The sequence below is a fragment of the Nuphar pumila genome, chromosome 1, assembly GCF_984573655.1.
Source record: "Nuphar pumila chromosome 1, dmNupPumi1.hap1.1, whole genome shotgun sequence".
Classification (NCBI taxonomy): domain Eukaryota; kingdom Viridiplantae; phylum Streptophyta; class Magnoliopsida; order Nymphaeales; family Nymphaeaceae; genus Nuphar; species Nuphar pumila.
The window spans coordinates 69628415-69648788 of NC_143249.1; the positions used below are offsets into that span (position 1 = coordinate 69628415).

The 20374-nt window shown below is 42.8% G+C and overlaps 1 protein-coding gene across 3 annotated transcripts in view; it reads left to right on the forward strand.

The window, feature by feature from the left end:
• The window catches only part of RNEE/G (RNAse E/G-like protein), a 187853-nt gene that overhangs the window by 17477 nt on the left and 150002 nt on the right, over nt 1-20374 (forward strand). The window contains exons 3-6 of one of the 3 annotated variants that reach the window (XM_089998298.1): nt 15829-16010; nt 17458-17725; nt 17800-17916; nt 18040-18974. In XM_089998298.1, the coding sequence (XP_089854424.1) occupies nt 15829-16010; nt 17458-17725; nt 17800-17916; nt 18040-18974 (1502 nt within the window). Of the gene's footprint in view, nt 1-15828; nt 16011-17457; nt 17726-17799; nt 18975-20374 lie in introns of all 3 variants that reach the window. The other 2 variants (XM_089998291.1, XM_089998304.1) reach the window with 2 other exon arrangements.

Below are 20374 nucleotides of genomic sequence, written 5' to 3' on the forward strand. Positions count from 1 at the left end.
CCAACGACTAAAAGGGAGCCCCCTTTATGGGTCCTCTTTAGTGCTTCCCTCCTCTATATAAAGAGGAGGTTCCCCCTTGTAAATGTATGGGTTTTTACACCCTTCTCTTCCTTTCTTCAATAAATCCAACTTATGACTTTAAGTCATTTCCTATATTTGTGAGTTTTGTGAGTGCACATTTGGTGTTTGTGTTCTTGGCTCTTGTAGTCACTCTTAAGGAGTGACTTTTTGGTGCTTCCGCCTCTTTTCATTACATCATGATCATTATAAAAAAAGACTTAATAAACACAACATGAAATATATAAGCAATGTTATGTGTGAAAACAGATTTGGAATAATCCAAGAATCAAATCAAGCCTTTATAAATTGCAATTATATGCATACCAAGATGTAGAATAACAATTAGTGTACTCCACCAGACTCATGGTTTCCTGAGTCAGATCAAGGAACTCTCGTTGCATCTGTTCCTCGGCATAAGGAGGAAAGTATGCGTCCAGAAACTCCTCTCTAAACAATTCCCAGGGAATCACGTTCTGGCCGGCGAACTTCACCCTTCGCAGGGTGTCCCACCATTTCTTGTCATCGCCCTTCAGACGGTACGTGCCAAATGGAGTCTTTCTGTCTTCGGGGACGAGTAGGACGTCAAACGCTCGCTCCATTTCTTCGACCCAGCTCTCGGCAGCCTTTGGGTCAGACTTTCCTGAAAAAGTTGGCGGATCCAACTTTAGGAACCTTTCGAAGGAAACACCACCCACATTTGAACCAATGTCGACCGGGTGGTCACGCGCAGCTGCCTGAGCCGCCTGCGCTGTCTGAGCAGCCTGAGCCGCCTGTGCTGCCTGAGCAGCCTGAGCCGCTTGCGTTGCCTGAGCAGCCTGCGCAGCTTGCGCCGCCTGCATGGCCTGTGCAGTTTGAGTTGCTTGAGCCGTCATTGTCTCGATCAGGGTGTGAATGACTTCCATCATAAAGTCTCTCTGCTCTTGCCAGTTTGCGGGAGCAGCAGTAGATGACGAAGCACCTCTACGAGAATACGACATCTACAACACCCATATTATTAACATGATTAGTCTCATATTGGTCCTACCCTCTTGGGGTTGATCACGAACAATAATATTCGTAAAAACATACTAAACTTTTAATTCCATACCAATCAAACACATCGAACTATGAATGCAATCAATCATGTATAGTTCATATACTTTTAAATAACAACATTAAATAACCTTACCAGTGAGAATGACTGCTCTGAAGGACGAGTCACAACTAGTGGATGTTTCGGGCAGGGGTCTCTTACCAAAATAAAGATCTCTTACTACTTAAAGATGATAAAATTTTCAGTCCTTTGTGGTGGCTCTGATACCAAACCTGTAACGACCCCAACTCCTTCTCCTTTTAAAATGCAATTTTTTTTATATGCAGAAACCTTCCCAAGGATCTGGGGTCTTCACAGTTCCACTTTCCATTGGATAGCCCATCACTACAATTATACTGACAATCACCATCCATGAGTAGTAACACCAACCCTTTATTTATAAACCGAAGTAAATTGTTATTACCATGCTTTATACAACTAAAGAGTACAAGAACCGAAGATAACAATGGAGCCAAGGACAACAAAAACACCACCACTCTGCCACTGCCGAAACTGTCTAACGCAAAATGTGACCCTCGTCCATCCTCATTGAACAACCCATCCCTCACTGCTCACCATTTCCTGTAAAACCAACGAAGTAGAAGGGTCAGGACAAAATTCTGAGCACTGCTATTTCAAGGAAATTAGGTGAGACAAAGAACATGAATAAGATTTCATATGTTGATTTGAGTGAGTGCAGATACACCAAACGTGCAACATCTGACCATGCATATATGTGACAGATTGTGTATACTCACAGCTAAAGAACAGTAAGACAATAACATATAGCAATAACAAAACCTTTCAACATGCTTTTAAGAAATGAATTGCATACCTTTACCATATCATGAACTAGAGATCATTTCAAATTATGCATGTAACGCCCCAAATTTCAAACTTGCGAACTTTTTCAGAAAAACAGGCAAGAGACTAGAAATATCTCTTTCCTTCAGAGTTGGTTTATGAAATCAGCGAAAGATTTTTCTTTGATAAATCATAAGGCAAGCTGACAACTTTGGGCACGTTAGCTAAAAGAACCAAAACTCACAAGATTCAGATATCCTAAGGGAAATCCGATACAAACCCAAGCGTCCAGGACGCGAGCTAAGAGCAGGAAGAAGAAGTCTTGAAGCCATCTTGCAATCGCGCCATCGCCCGTAGTGTACCTAATCATCACCTGTACCCATAGAATGGGTTAGTTTCGCGAAAAACTAGTAGGTGCATAAGAGAGACTACAAGGAACTGAATTAAGTACATTTAATTCAGTAGGCTACGCAGTTTAAAGCAGATATGCAGTTAAACAGGTAAGCAATGCAAGCAGGTGCATAGTGCAAACACGTAAGCAGTACAAGCGAATAAGGCGTGCGAGCGAGTAAGTAGTGCAAGCGAGTAAGCAGTGCAAATGCGTAAGTAGTGCAAACAGTAAGCAGTTCAACGCAAGTAAGCAGTTCAAAGCAAGTAAGCAGTGCAACTAACCAACGCAGCATACGATCCATTTGATCGTAAGTTGAGAACTACTACGCAACTAACTTGTTCTCGTTCTTAGAACGAGGTCACAGCATCTAATCACCATCAGGACATCGTTTGTCGCTCACTACTTCTAACAAACGCGTTGTCCCGAACAACCTTAACCTATTCTCATCTTTCGAAGTCTTACGCGGCTAACCGTCACCGGTTATGACGCACTAAGGCGTCATACCTTCTCAGAGAAGCTCACCCTTCCGTAGAAGGTCCAAAACATCATCACTAACTCAAATCACTAACGATCTGATTCTCAAATCTGAGTCATGCATGTAATCATGCTAAAACAGAAAGCCGAAACTATGAATTCATAGTTGGCTATCACAAACAATCTCAGAAGATCGTCACAGCTCGCCATAACTTTTTATGGTAAGCGGAAGCACAAGATCCACGTCGGATCGTTCGGTCTGAGAGATATACGACCGGACAAGGAATTACCGCCCTAGAGGGTATACCTGATCTTGGACCCTACACTTCCTCACAGGAGTTCACCGTCTTTGCAGCTACCCGTTCGTGGACAGTGTACATTCTCACAGAGATCTCCCACTCTAGCCGGGTCACCCGATCTGGGAAAAGTATAACCTCACAGCGAAACCTTTGGGAAACCGATCCCCAACATATGCCATATCCAATGAAAATCATTGTGATACACGCATCAACACAAAAGACCGCTCTTGGGGTCCATAGCTACTAATACCAACAACAAGATCAACGCCGGATCACCTGGTCTGGGAAATGTATAACCTTACAAGGAATTCCGCCCTAGATGGTATACCTGGTCTTGGACCATACACTTCCTCACATGAGTTCACCGTCTTTGCGGTTACCCGTTCGCGGACAGTGTACATCCTCACAGAGAATCTACCACTCCAGTCGGGTACCTGGTCTTGATCATACACGCCCTCGCAGATAATCCTTTGGAGATCAGGTGCTCGACAAACACCCTACTCGGTGATACACGCATTTATACAATCGACTGCTCTGAACAGTTGACTGCTCTCGAGGTTAGTAGCCACAATATGGGCACAAGCATGTATATCAGCAATATGCATGGTATCACTCCACGCAGAAGCATATAATCCTACGTATCGTATGATTGCCACAAGGAATATTGCAATCCTCAAATAGGTCCTCAAAGCATGTGTAAACGACACATGAGAACAACAAGTAATTAAATTAATCGTAAGGCATAAACCATTACATCACAAGCCATTCATAAGCAATCATACGGCAACAGTTATATCACAATATGTAAGCAGCTTATAAGACAAACAACCACATCAATCCTAGTTGCCACCAGTTCGTAGATTACGAGCTGTATGCAATCACATCAATCATAAGAGATGCAAGCCAACAAGTGCTACGCTACAATAAACACCAAACAGTTCGACCAAGGGATAAAGCAAGTCACATGCTAATATGTAGCAACTGGTATAATGCTATTATTATAAGCATTTAATTAGCATGAGAAACTCCTTATTACTCCGCAAAGAACTGCGTAAGCAGTTTAACCAACTAGAGTAACGCCTTGACAGGCGTGCACAGTTCAACGAGTAGCAAACTGAACTATCGAGCAAGCAAGCGAATTAGTAGTGCAAGCAAAGCAGTAGTGCAAGCGAAGCAGTAGTGCAAGCGAATCAGTAGTGCAAGCGAATCAGTAGTGCAAGCTAATCCGTAGTGCAAGCTAATCAGTAGTGCAAGCTAATCAGTAGTGCAAGCGAATCTGTAGTGCAAGCGAATCTCACGACCCACGACCAGTGTGAACAGACTTTATGTTTCGATAATTACTGGCCTGCGGGTACGCACAGGCAAAACATAGAAACAACTGAGACTAGTTCGGGCGTCTGTTATTCTATGTATTTTCAATAACCCGAATAGCTAGTTGAGTCCGCTCCAAAGGGGACGGCATTAGCCGAGAGAGGATTCCCCAGAGGCTGAAAAGCAGTGCCACGGATGCATCCAACTTCTGCAGAAGTGTTGAACTAACATATGTAGCCCCTATCCCCTAACTCCAATGACTGGGGAGGCCGGATCTTTGCCCGTAGGGTGGTTGTTAACAACCTGTCCATTGAAGTTTTTGTACCGATCTGTCCTCTCCCTTGACAGACAACCAGAAGCGAACGGGTGCGTTAGGGGTTGCTTAACTAACGACCCACTCTATGCTATGGTATTTAAACCACTCGAACATCTTGCCTGTGAAGGCGAATGTGAGGCCATTTATGTGATTACAGCATTTTGCATTTAGCGTTGTTCGAGGTCGCACGACCGTCTCATCCGATCATCGCAGTACTAGACGTGTCGTGCACGACTACAAGTACTCTAGGATGAAGGGGGTATAGCTCCTCAATAGAAGCCTTAACAGGAGTGTTTCACAAAGATGTAAAGTTTATCAACTTTACTCTATCTTTTGAAACAACAATACCTTGTGCCAACATTATACATGTGACTATCTCGAATCACATCCGCTATCGGGGTATCTACATGCCTCGCATGACTCGATACCGGCCTCGATAGACGGGATACGAGTTTCTCAACAGGACACCCGCTAAGAAGTTCGGTCGAACCCCCAATTCGGGATCACCCGAGATATGCCAAAAAGGGCGAGCAGAACCGGCCAGTCACATCCTTCCAAATGCTTCGATTTGGAGCAGTCTTTGATGCCTTTGCGCAGCTCCCTAAAATCTCAAGTCGACTCTGTAGGACTGCGTACACGAAGAGCCACGATCCTTGCGAGGTATCCCTCTCCTTAAACGGAGGTGTATCGCCTGCTCCCAACTGAACTCTTGTCGCAAGAGGGAGAGTGGTAAATGCCCCTTGCATCCTCCACGAGGATGCCTTTAAGCATACGCAAAGAGCAAGAACCTGCACGTCATCTGCAATAGCAAGGCAATACCAACACATATGCAAAAGCAAGAGCCTAAGCGCAAAGCGGGACGACAAAGTAAAGGCGGTAAGCAGACGTGCAACACAAACCCTCGGCACAACGCACAACGGCAAGTAAAGACTGTAAACAGAAGTGCAACGCCAAACCTTTGCGTGATGCGTAACGGCAAAGTAAAGACCGTAAGCAGGAGTGCAACGCAGAACCTTTGTGCGATGCGCAACGGCAAAGTAAAGGACAAGGATCGCGAAACCACGTCCTTGAGTTAATTGCGTACTCGTATAAATATATATGATATATATGCATATATATTTATTTAATTGCCCTTTTTAGTTAATTGAACTCAATTCAATTGTCCAAGTCTTCTGTGCAATCTTCCCCTACCTTTGAGAGTTGCAAGCTTGCTGTCGTCCGCGGATGTATGCGATTGGCGGCTCGGGTCGCAGAGCGCGAGCGGGATCCGTCGTACGACCTGCAAAAGTAACGATCTTAGCAAGCTAATACCAAAATAGAAAGTCAGAGGCACTATCGCCGCCCTGACGTAAGGGAAACAGAGGCAGGGGCATCGTGCGCATGCGCACCTGCTATAAGCGCAAGAAGCAGAAGCAGGGGCCGCGAGCCCCTGCTGACTTGCTGTCAGCGGACTCCGAGGAGGCAGGGGGGTCGCACCCTTGCCCGCAGAAGACAACGAGGGAGGCTTCGCCCTGCCCGCCGAAAGAGCAAAGGGGCAAGGGCTTGGTCCCTGCTTGATGAACACGCAAACAAGCAGGGGCGAAGCCTCTGCCTGATGCTAGGGAAGAGGGAGCAAGGAGGGGGCTCGACCACTCTCCGCCTACCAAAACGCAGGGAAAAGATAGGGGATGGCCCCTACCGACCGATCCGGACATAGGGAGGTGGCAGGGGCTCGACCCCCGACCCACCCAAACAAGAAAAGAGAGGGAGACGGCAAGAGGGCTCAGCCCCTGCCATCGCCCCCGAACTCAGGGAGGTGGCAAGGGCTCAACCCTTGCCAACCTACCGAGAACCCGAAGAAAGGAGGTGGCAGGGGTTCGTCCCCTGTCGACCTGCCTGATCAAGAGGCAGGCAGGGGCCCCTGCCACCCTGCCAACCATAGCACAAGGGCCACCCGAGAGCCCTCCCTCGGGAGCCCTCTGCCCGAGAGGAAGCGACGCAGGCGGCAGCCCTGCCGCCTGCCGAAAAAGAGAGTGGGGCGGCAGGGGATTGATTCCTGCCGTCCTGCTAGAGCAAGCTGACGACGGGGTCTCACCCCTGTCGTCTCTCCGACGAGGAGATAGACCAGGAGGGGTGCCCGGCACCACCCTCCTGGTAGATTCAGAGCGAGAGAGAGGTAGGGGAAGGCACGACAGGGGCCACTGGCCTCCTGTCGGCCTTCCAGCGAACACAGAGAACGAGGGAGAGGAGGGCAGAGGTCGGGAACCCCTGCTGACCCAGCAAAAACAGGCGGCAGGGGGGGGCGTCGCCCCCTGCCGGCTCTCCGAAAAGCGAGAGGTAGGGGCAAAAGCCCCTGCCAACCAGTCGGACACAGGCGGTAGGGGGTGTCACCCCTTGCCGACCTGCCGACTGAAAAGGAGAAGAAACAGGGGGGGGGGAGGAGACAAAGCAGGAGAAAGAGAGAGAAGGGGCATACCTGGAAGTCATCGACGGCGGCAGCGGCGGAAGGAAATATCCGGCGAGAAGAGGGAGCTCCTACGTCGGGGGCTCCTCTGGGGAGGCTGCCGGAAGGTGCTTGTCGGAAGGGGGGCATCGGCGACGATGCTCAGCAACGCAGAGAGGGAGTCGGTCGGGGGAGACAGACCGAGAGAGGAAGAAGGGGGGCGGGGATTCTCCTTGAAACCCCTGCCTCCCTGTCTTAAAAACACGGGAGGCGGTGCCTCCATTCGGGCCCGGGTCGGGTCTAGGTCCGGATCCGACCCGAATCCAAACTGATTTTTTTTTCCGGTCATTACAATGCATGACCTAGTGCAAAGAAGGAAAATGTATGACTTCCTTATTATCTTACCTTTAAGTTTGATTTTTCTTTCCATATGCATGCCCTTATTTAATGCATACATCTTTAAGTTTCTCTTTTTAATTTCCATCGCCCGCGGATACACCAAACGGGTAAAATCCCCGATGTCAAGTAGGTTCTCAGGGTAGCTTAGCACACAATTTGTATTTTATTACTGGGTTCCAACATAGCCCTCGACCGAGTCACCCTCAGAACATTAGACTTCCACATCTAATGTCGGGGACACATGGAACACCCCACGACCAAACTCGAGTATCTTGCCGGTGAAGGCGAAATCATCACCCATTTAGGTGATCTTAGCATTTTGTTATTTTCACTCATCAAGGTTGCCACAACCTACTCATCCAATCATCGCAACGTAAGAAGACGTACTGGTCAAAAAGTACGATCGTACTTGTCAAAAGTACAACTACGATGAAAGGGAAATGGTTCTACAAAAGAAACCCCAACATATATTATTTACAAAAGAATCAATACAACATAGTTTGGCAAGATAAGACTTGAATTCACTTCAACAATATTTTGCATATTTCATGATGCAAGGTCGTCTCGAATCTCTCGTCCGATCAACAAAGTACTTAACATGTTGTGCATGTCTAAAAGTACGCTATACTGAACAAGGGAGGTGTGTGGGCTTCTTAAAAGGAACACCCAACATACAACTTCATAACGATCCAAAGAATATAGGAGTGCTTATTTGGCACGATTCATCCTTAAAAGCCGCAATACCACATTGAGTCATTCACACAAGGCACATCACTATCAATCTTGCATCCAAAATTTATCTTAGTATCAACACGATTCGCACGACATACGACACTAGATTGATAAATGAAGAATGGGTCCTTCAACATAACCCCACTCATTCATAGGCTCATGCCCCTGATCGGGGTTATTCGAATTGGGTCGCAACTCGAATCGGGGTTATAAAATATTTCTCCCAAGTGTGTGGACGTGGGAGGGCCCAAACGTGACTTCGCAATCCGACAGGACTTAAAACTTAACTTTGCAAAAGTTGTGCATTTTGAAGAGCACTGGGTTTGCAGAAGGAAACCCTCTTTACAAGAACTATAACACACAAACCCAACTTCTAGTGTTTTGAAAACAACTGAAATCAGGTTAGGCACAAGACTACATTTATGTAAGTACATATTTACCATGAGTGTGAGCATATGCAGGTTATAACATGACGACAAGCAACTCTCAACTTGCGATGCCGCACATCGAGCGAAAAGCACATAAGTAACACACGAGGTACCAAAACTATACCTTGACCACTTAGATAGGCAAACACATAAGGTCATAAGTAATACATCAGACACGAAGTCGTACCTCACTCAAAGGAAACGTGCAGGCAAAAATATATGCAAGCAAACAAGGACATATGTATTTCAAGAAGTACGAAACCACACCTCAAACTCATAAGCAACTATGCAAAATAATGATCGAAGAATGAAATTGTACATCGACCCATAGGAATGTACAAGTAAGTATATATGCAAGCAATTAAGGGCATAAGTATTGCAAAAAGTACGAAACCACATAAGCAAATACGCAAATTAATACTCAAAGAGTAAAATCATACCTCGACTCATAAATATGTAGACAAAAAAATATGCAATGCATAAGCAATATAAATCTAAGCATATCTAGCATGGGCATCTTAATTATTTCAACTTAAATAGGTTCATTTATTGCCCTTTGTGCGACTTTACCCTACCTTGGGATGTTGTGCAGCTGCGTACGTCTACGGGTGTGGATGATACGAGGGTCGGGCCGCGGAGCGCGAACTGGACTTGTTGCGTAAATCTGCAAGAGTGTGAAATATTCAATTATGCTAATATAATTAATGGTGCGACGGGGGCAAGGGTAAAATTAGGCGATAGGAGATTTCGGCCCCTTCATGACCGAATAACAAATGGCAGAGGCCTCGGTCCCTGCCTGACGAAACAGCTGACAGGGAGTGAGACCTTGACAGTCGAAGACAGCGAGGCGACAGGGGACGAGCCCTTGCCGACGACACTAAGGCGGCAGGGGGCGAGCCCCTGCCGACAGCAGCGAAGCAGCAGGGGGAAAAGCCCCTGCCAACGACAGCGAATCGACAGGGGGGGGCAGCCCTTGCCGATAGCAACGAAGCGGCAGGGGTCGCGCCCCTGCCGATGGCAGCAAATCGGCAGGGGTCGAGCCCCTGCCGACGGCGGCGATTCGACAGGGGTCGAGCCCCTGCCGACGGCAGCGATTCGGCAGGGGTTGAGCCCCTGCCGACGGTGGCGAATCGGCAGGGGTCGAGCCCCTGCCGATGGCAGCAAATCAGTAGGGGAGACAGCCCCTGCCGTCAGCACCGAAGGGGCAGGGGGCTAGCCCCTGCCGAAGAGAGAGGAATCGGGGCGGCAGGAGCCATCAACCTCCTACCGACCTCTTCGCAGGTCATGGCAGAGGGGAGGGTGACAAGGGCCAAAGGCCCCTGTCGGGCTTGAAAAGAAATGGCAGGGGCCATCGGCCCCTGCTGGGTTTTAAAAGAAGAGGGGCAGGGGTCGATGGCCCCTGCCGGAGGGTAAGCAGAGAGAGAGAGAGAGAGAGAGAGAGAGAGAGAGAGAGAGAGAGAGAGAGAGAGAGAGAGAGAGAGAGAGAGAGAGAGAGGAGAACGGGTGTCGCAGGGGCCATTGGTCCCCTGCCGGCACTCCGACGATCCCCCAGAGAAAAAAAAGGGGACGACAGGGGCCCCGTAGGCCACCTGTCGGGCCTCCGATGGGCACAGGGGAGGTGGGAGGCGCGACAGGGGTCGTGCGCCGCCTGTCGGCCTCCCGACGATGTGACAGAGAGGGGGGTGAGGGGGAGAAGAGGGAGGAGACGACGTACCTGGGAAGAGGCCGACGACGATGGCCGGCGTCGTCGATCGGCGTCGGCGTGGGTTGCAGCAGCGTCGACACTGGAGGCGTGCGCGGGGAAGAAGGAGACGCAATGGGGAGGTGTGCCCCCCCTTGTCCTCCACTAGTGCTCTTAAAGAGCTCGGGGGAGGAGGCGTGAAATCGGGAAACCCCGATTTCCATCCTTATCGGGTCGAAAAGGGGGGTTGCGGCGCACAGGGGAAAGCGTTTTTCTCAAAACCCTTTCTCCTGTGTCGGGTTTTAAAACCCTAACGGTGATGGGCCCGGGTCGGGTCCGGACCCGACCCGACCCGGCCCGGGTCCGATTTTTTTTTTTAAAGTGGGTTTTACATAATCTTCCATTGGTTCTCTGATTTCAAGAATTCATTGTTTAAGTTCAGAAACAACAAGATTTCATGTATGTAGCAATAACAAGGTTCAATCCCACAACCACGTTTTCTTTTTCAGGTGAATAGCAAGAATCAAGATCTAAATCCACACGCAAGATCATCGAGTTTTCCTGATTTTAAACTACCATTTCCATGTTATATTCAAAAACAAACAATTTCAGATAAACCATAGAAATATCATGTTATGTATACCGTAATCCACTACAAATCAGGGCACAAGAGTTTCAACAAAATCTCCAGTTCAAAACACCCCATACTCACCCAGCCGGTGTTCATCGATTTCCAGCTAGAGAACCCCCAAATCCGGGGTATTCCAAGCAAGAATCTGGGGCTTCCGTGACCGGCTGTCTACACCCTTCACTGACCCCATGTCGGCCTAATTTGGGAACCTTAGGGTTTAGGGTTGGACCAACATTATTCCTCAACCCAGATCGCTACCCCTAAACACCCCTTCCCCCATAATTTCTTGAAAAACACTAGTAATAACCTGAAATCCTATTCCCGTGACCTCTCTCTCCTCAAACCCTCATACAAGATCGAACCCATGTTCGATCCCTCACCCATATCCAAGAATAGCCGTACCTTTTTTTACGGTGATTTTCCGGTGGCTGGAGGCTGCCGTCGCTAAGAGCTGCAGACTAATGGCTCTTCCCCCCTACTGCCGTGAAGGGAGACACTCGCAAGACCCTTGACAGGTGCGGATGGCCGAAGTTCTGCTGTTGAAGGGCTCCTTCCTCCAATGTGCGCACCAATCGTGAGAGGGAGGGAGATTGAGTGAGAGAAAATAAAAGCCTGACTGAGGGGATTCCCCCCCCCCCCCTTTTATGCTGAGCTCCCCCTTTCCTCCTCCTTCCGAGAAATGAGGGGTTGGTTACGCTCTGCGTAACCCCCCTTTCTCCCTCTCTAGTTCTTGAATGCAAGAATCGTGCCTAAGGCACGATTCTTGTTCTTATTTACATTAAGACTCGTACTCGGGTCCGGGTCCAAACCCCGCGACCCGCAATACCCAATCCAGCATATGCATGGATCTGGGTCTTCCCGAACTAACGGATCCTCAGTTGGATCCTCGTGGGTCCAACTGTGGGTCCGACACTAATACTTAATTATTTACCCAATTAAAAATTATTATTATAATCTTAGTTTAACACCCATTTATTGATTCCTTCACGGATCCGGATATCGGGTCCTAGATCCAATTCGATTAAATATACCTATTTCTTCCGGGTATTACAATTACAATAGAGCAAAAGCTCCTACCAGAAGTAACAAATACAAGGGGGAAAGCCCTTATTTATAAGCCTTTGAGGAGCCACATAGGGGGCTCCCAAAGGAGTCATTGGGAGCCCCCAACGGTCACATTTGTGACCGTTGGGGGCTCCCCAACGACTCTTTGGGGAGTCCTCCAATGTGGCACAAACCACAAAAAAATAAATTTAGAAAAAATAAAAGAGAAAATACAATCATATTCCAAAATGGAATATGCGTAAAATGACTAAATTACCCCTATGGCTAATATAGGAAAATATATATTATATATATATAATTAGGAAGATACATATACATATATACCATATATGTATATGTATCATCTTTTATATATATAAAATATATCTAATTCAATAATTGATGAGTACATTTTAACACCTTGATGGTGTGTTTTTGCCAGCAGTAAGGATATTTTAAGTCTTCCACAAACTTTGCACTTTGGGAACAATAAAATTACCATTTTGATATATGGCCTTTTTAATTCAATAAGTCAGAAAAGTGATTTGAGCTACCTCTTATAAACTTATAAAGATGCTCTTTATCATGCCAATAAATATAAAGCACAACTGGACTTATGGAAATATGTTGCAAAGCTGTGTCACATGGATACGGCTGCAGATACGGGGATACAGCCATTTTTATGAAGTTTTCAATATGTCTAGTATATAAGGGGTTACACAACGGGAGCCAAAATAGAGTATCTGTGTGACATAGTTGCAAAGAAAATGGTGAACCTGCTAATATATTACCAAAATGCATGATTTTCTTATCTTTCTTTCTTTATGTCTCTACATACACACTAACGTACACACACAGATACACACCCACACATCCACTCACCCACACCAAGTTATCCTTTTTTAGAATATATATATAGTGAGGGGTAGGTGCTTAATGAAATATGCTTAATGGGTTTTCACGTTTTTTTTTGTTATTTTTTTGAATTCTGACCGTACAGATGTGATCTATGTACTTGATTTACTAGGGATCAGCTCTTGAAGTGATTCCGACAAATGGGTGGTTTTTTATAAGGTTCAAAAAATCAACGGTCCAAAATCTTTGTAAATTTTTGAGGCTCTAAATATCATTTTTTTCATCGAAAACACATGATCCAGGTGTGGATTCCTCGTAAATGGACCATGCCCAACACATTTATGGGGTCAGAATTGCGAAAAAACACCGGAAGAGCAGAAAACCCATTAAGCACGTTTCATCCAGCAGCTATGCTCTTCTCTCTCTCTATATATCTATATATATATCTATATCTATATATCTATATCTATATCTATATATCTATATATCTATATATATATATTAAGGGAAAATATATGGTGGTTCTGTGTCATGACATCATGGTACACACTCTTGTTTGCATAGATCTAGCCACCAAATGGTAAATCTGAGCGTATAAATGTATTTAACATGATTTGTTTACTATATTAAAAGGTTTTATCATGTTTAATACACCATAACATTTCATTTTTGACTCAGTGAAAATTAACAACTCACAATTCATGAAAAGAAGGATGGTTTAAAAATGGTATAAGACATCATATTTGAGTCAACTTTAACACATGAAAATAATAAATAGAATATGCTAAACGTGATCCAATGGTTAGATTTTACTTTTGGAGCTTAGATCTATGCAAATCAAGTGTGTGCCACCATAAGCTATGGCGGTACAGTACTACCATAGAAGCATCATATATATATATATATGTATATATATATATATATATGTATGTATGTATGTATGTATATGTATATATCAATATCGATCTTGGTTATGTCTCAACAAGGCAATTTCTCGCGATAATATAGGTTTAGTTGATAAATCTTGGGAAAAACTCAATGTTTAATTTTTTTTAAATGATGAAAATAACAAAAAAAACGGAAGAAAATAGCATGTTTAGATAATAAAATACATATATAATAACAAAGATAAGTAAAAATATAAAAGAAAGAAGTAAACATAGTGAAGATATAAAAAATAAGTAAATGAGTAAAAGTAATTGATGATATTGTGGTATATAGTTTTCTTATATTTTCAAAATATCATGATATTTCTTTAATATTGTTTTATAAATTTACAGTGATATTATTGCGATATTATCAAAATGTCACCTATATAAATATAAACAAACAAACAAACAAACAAACAAACAAGTATATATATGTGTATAGGTAAAAAGCTATGCAACCTGGGTACGGGTACGGAGGGTACGGCACAACAATTTCAAAAAATGATGGTACGGGGACACAACTATATATATATATATATATATATATATATATATATATATAGAGAGAGAGAGAGAGAGAGAGAGAGAGAGAGAGAGAGAGAGAGAGAGAGAGAGAGAGAGAGAGAGAGAGAGAGTCTGTGTCATATGTGGATCCATATTAAGGTTTATATTAAAAATAAAAAAAAGCCTATAAATGTAATTTTTTAAAAAAAGGGAGAGGGGGAATGAAAATTTTAATATAAAAGGAGAAGGGGTATTTTGTAACCCCTTTCCCCACCATCTCTCTCTCTCTCTCCATGAAGGAGAACAAGAAGAGGAAGACGACGAAGGAGGGGCCAAGTGAGCACGCAGCCCCACCATCTCTCTTTCTCTCTCTCACAGGCAGAGTGGAACAAGAAGAAGAAGAAGGTTCCAGGTTCGCTATGCTCTCTCTCTCCTCTTCCTCTTTTGTCTTCTTCTTCTCCTCCTCTTTCCTTTTTTCTTCTTCTTTTTCCTTCTCCTTCTTCCTCCTCTTCCTCTTTCTTCTTTTTCCTTTTTCTTCTTCTTCCCTGCCTTTCACCGACATCAAACAAAAAAAGTGGTTTGGGTCAGTGTTGGACCTGACCCGGAGAAGTGTGGGACTCGACCCACGGCATACCTGCACTGCTTCCTGTACTCGCCCCCGTGTCGACACAAGTATGCTGACCATTTTGGCGTGTCCCAGTTACATAGGTAAAAAGTTAGCTATACTTGATTCCAACCCCATGACTGAAAACATTGTTTTTTTATTATCTTATTATTATTATTTTTTATATCAGACCCTTCATATGTGATTTACATGTTTGGTTTACTACCGATCAGCCCCTCCTTTTTTCTTTTTGATGAGAATGGATAGGGTACGAGGGATCAGCTCTTGATTCAGGGCTTTTTATGTAGGATTTTCTGAAAAATCAATGACATACAATGTACTAAATTTTCATCCCTCAAAAGATCGTATTTTTATATTGAAAAAACATGAATCAAGGATGGATTCCTACTATTGGACCAAACTAAACATATCCATGAGGTCAGAAACTCGTGGGTTCCAATATATATGTATGGATTAGTCTACTGATGATCAAAATTGTCCCTACTGTCTCATCCATGCTCTAAGATTGGAGAATATTACTTGAGAATGAGCAATTTGTATCCTCTTGGATGCTTTCACATCACTGATTCAGTTTCAAGCATTCTTGCAGAAGTTTTTTTTTTTTAAATTTTGGGTAAATACTTTATATTTATGCATTCGATATGTCTAGTTAGTTATGTTTGATTTGCTCAATATAGATGAGGCCTTTGAAATCCAGTGTTGTGTGTTGCAATATCTTTTGGAAATTATTGCTCTAGAATGTTATTTTGATATCCTAAATTTTATTATTCTTGAAGGCTTAACATTTTGGGATGAAGGCGTAGTTGTTGTTGTTGAAGGCTTAACATTTGTATGTGCGTTTCATGTTCTAGGCAGTGTCGATGCAGGACATGAATTCTGTAAAGTACTATGGAGCATAGAGGCTAATGTATCTGAAGGACAGCTTTTGTATGTATCTGGTGATTGTTTTGCCTTGGGTACTTGGGAACCAAAGATGGCTATTGCAATGTCTCCTTGTAAGGATAACACCTGCTTGTGGATGATTGAAATAGAGGTAACCATATAACAAAGAAAATATATGTGTTTTCATCAGTTACTAACTGGTTCTTACTGTATCCTTAATAAACTAAAGGTGTCTACAATGATGTAAAAGAAACTTGATTAGAAACCACTTCTGACATGGTATGAGCTATAAATGACACATGCGCACATATCACCTATAAGTTTCTTGATGCCAAATATGCATGTACAAACATGCATATATATGTATGTATGTATGTGTGTGTATGTATTTATTTACGTATATTAGCTCCCTGTATGTATGTATATACGTGTGTGCATATATCTCCCTGTCTGTATATGAAATCTTGTCACATCCATTTCTTGTTTTCATTTCGAAAGTTCTCTTTGATGCTAAAAAAGGTCATCCTCTGTGAGTTAATAATCCAATTCAGACATATTGATCAAGATCCATACTCCATAATGTTTAATATTGATGCAGTAAACATATGTATGTGCAAGCTAGATATTTTTTCAGCCGATGTCTTGAAAAAATATACACCAATGAACTCTATGTTTGCTTGCATGTGAATTTGTGAAGGCTGTGACGAAAAACTATGCTGTCCATTAATCATGCATAATAATTGATATGATAGTTCAGCATGGGGTACAGCAGGAAAACTATAGTGATCTTGTGACATGGATGCATATATCTGGAGCTATTACACTTAGGACTATGAGCTAATTGGTGTTTTTCAGTAATTAAATTACAATTGCACCTAATTCTGCACTCCAATTGGCAACTTGTGAATGGATTTTGTGACAACAAAATATACATGTAATTGTTCCTATTGTTGTCTGAAGTCATGCCTTCACAGGCACACAGAAGAAGCTAACTCCAGAAAGGTGGAGGATGAAGCTTTGCATATTTAGTATCTATTGTTGTACCCTTCCTATGCATTTTATTTTATTGCTATGTGGTACAATATTTTGTCCATTAGATTGAAGTGCAGATACAATATAACATGCAGGTTGGCCTTGGGCTTTAGCTCTGCCATGTTGAGGTCATGGTTTCTGGTGTAACCCTGTCAACATTGTGTGACTTGGGTTTTTGATCCCTGAGATGTATGTTTGGTGACCCTGGCATTCAAACAGGAAAAAAGTCAAAATTTTGCAAATTTTTACTTTGTTGTCTGCATGATTGTTAGTCTCCAATTCCAATCTCATTTTGTTACTTTATATATGTTTCTTAAATGTAATGTCACAGGCACATCTTATTGCTGCATTAGTAATTATATGCTCCTACATTACAAACTTGTAATGCCTTTATCCATTTCTTCTGCCTCACCGAATTTCATGCTTTTGGAACCTGACTGATATGTAAATGACAAACCTGAGTCATCTGATATTTCGTGTATTGATGAAATCTTCCACAAGGTTTTCCACAATTCATAAACTTTCAGATTTTAATTTATGCTTTGAATTGATGCATGCTCTGGCAGGTTCCTTGTGGTGTGAACTTGACATATAGCTACTTTATAAAAGAAGAAGAGTCAGGTTTTTCTGATGTTATTTGGAGGCCAGGGCCTCAGTTTTCCTTGTCTGTACCAGAGCAGTGTAATATCTCACATGGAAAGATTGTGGTGAATGACTCTTGGGTACAAACTAGAAGCAAGAAATTTCCAGATCTTATGTGGGGATCATGGCTGGAGGAGTTTGACCCCATTCACTTCGCTGTAATGTTGCAACAATCTCTTTTGCCAAGTACAGGTAACACCTCCAAGCATTGAATGTTTCTTGCTTATATAAATCTGAACATTTAAATGGTTCCAGTGGTTTGGCAGGTACTGGGAATATAGTAGAAAACCTTAAGTTCAGCCCTCATAAATGGCAGGCATGCTCAGATTACATTCCTAATTGGGATAAGACATATAGTAGTGATAACAAAGGCACCAATGATGGTATTCATTCAAAAGCAATGTTAGACCTATATTCTTTTGCAAGTGATCAGTTTGTTGAGGAGCCATGGCTCATCCAGGTCTCTTTTGTGCCTCATAATAAAAATTTACTGGATCATAATGCAGCTGACCAAGATTATGTGGAAAGTGGCTTTCTTGAAGGATATCCTGATGATGTAGCAGGGAGCACAGAAAAAGCGGCATTTGGAGAAGAAAGTAAATCAACTCAGATCATGCAGTCTGTTGTTACTGTTATATTGATCAACTCTTCTATATGTACTATGCAGAGAGTAGCCATTTTGGAAGATGGAAAACTGGTTGAGCTGTTATTAGAACCAGTTAAAAATAATGTACAGTGTGGTAGTGTTTATCTTGGTGTGATCACAAAACTTGTTCCCCATATGGGTGGTGCTTTTGTAGATATTGGTACTTCGCGACCCTCGCTCTTGGAAATAAAGCTTACTAGGGAGCCATATGTCTATCCTCCACTCCGCTGTATGGAAAAAGAGATTGATGGTAATAGTTGCCTAAACAATGGCATGGAAGATGTAGAGCTTGAAGCGAACAGTTGTACAGCAGAGAGCCACCAGGACATCGAGAAGGATGCAGCTGTTTTACATTATTATGATGACAGTGTTGATGATTTCTTGGGGGTGGAGCTTCAGCATGGTTCTCTGCTGCATGAGGATCCTGAGGACCAAGAAGAAGATGACGAGCTTGATACATTGGATTCTTTGAAGTGGAAAAGAAGTGAAGGCTCAGATACTTTTGGCAGTGGACCACTTGATGAGCCTGACTTGGAAGATAGTTTTGAAGGGAATGGTCATCATGTGGAAGGACCTGCTAGTGAACTTCCATTGCTAGCATCACACTGTTCCAATGATGGTACATTGTCAAAGCATGTTGTGCAAGCTGTGGAGGTGAATCCATCGAATGATGTTTCTAATAAATGGAGGAATGTTCACAAAGGCACTAAAGTGATTGTGCAAGTTATCAAAGAAGAACTTGGTACAAAAGGTCCTGCTCTGACTGCTTACCCAAACCTAAGAAGCAGATTCTGGGTATGTTTATGAAAACATTATTTAGGGCTTTACCTTTGATTTCGGCATGCATCATTTCATTGGTTGGCTAGCATACGGATGTCATGGTGCATTCTAGTGTTGCATTTTCTGATTTCTGAGCAGGTTTGAGTAGACATAATTAGGACTTTATCTTTGATTTTGCATGCATCCTTGGGTTGGCCAGGTCATGTATTTCATATTCTGGTATCATCAATTATTTTTTTAGATAACCTAGGAAAAACAACCTGTAACGCCCCAAAACCAGCTCATAATTGGTCTAGTCTTAGGGTGTGACTTTAAGCTGTTCATATCTATCTTCGGGTTTTATATAAACCCATAAAAGTTTTTAAAAAGCAAGAAAATTAACATTTACAGAGCGTTCTAACAACTCTATCTAACAACTCATTTTTCATTAAAATCTCCCATACAAGACAAGATAAAACTATGAAATGATCATCATATCTTTTAAAAGACCAAACTAATATCTCCACAGAGGATCATATGCTTGACTTCTTTGTTGTTATCCTTATTGAAATATTCTGTGAGTGTTTCTTTAAATTCTTGCTACTATCAAAATTCTCCCTTTGAAAAACAATAATAACAGTTAATGAGCTACATGCTCAATAAGCAACTAATTACAACTTTAACAATTAAATTTCTGAAGGTTTTGAAAAGTGACATTTTAAAAAAGACTCTGTAAATTATCTTAAATCACTTTTGCAAACTCCATTTGAACAACAAAATCAACTTTTCTAATTGTGGTACATATAAAGACTAGTAAAATAGATCTTAAGACACTTTGTAAATCACTGTACAATTTTGCAAATCTTGCTTTTCAGATGAATAGATATAAAAGACAATAAAACATATATTGAAACACTTTGTAAACTACTTTGTAAACTCATGAAACTTGCCTTTCAAATGCAGTACAATTGTACAATTTTTTATTGCATTAAACCTTTTTAGAAAACTCCTTTATTCTAGATCTGATTCACATTCCCACCAAAGGTTCGAATGGCTGATAAATCCCAATTTTAATTGGGCTGATAAAATCCCTCTATACTTCAATGAGCTGATAACATTAGTGGTGGTGGGTTCCACCACCCATTGGTTCAATTGGGCCAAAGATTCCATATGCCTTTTAGAAACTCCAATGGGCCAATCAGTTGTGGGGGATTCCACTTGCCATTGGCTATGTCAAACGGACACGTGATTTCCCAAGAAAAAATCAACTGGGCCAATAATCCCAATGACAAGCCAAATGGGCCGATTGCCCTTTTCAAAAATGGCCCGTAAACCTTGATAAGGTTGTCGACACTCCACTTATACTTATGTGACCAGATATTTAAATCCAAACACTTGAAATCAATAAAAACAACATTATTTCACAATAGAGGATT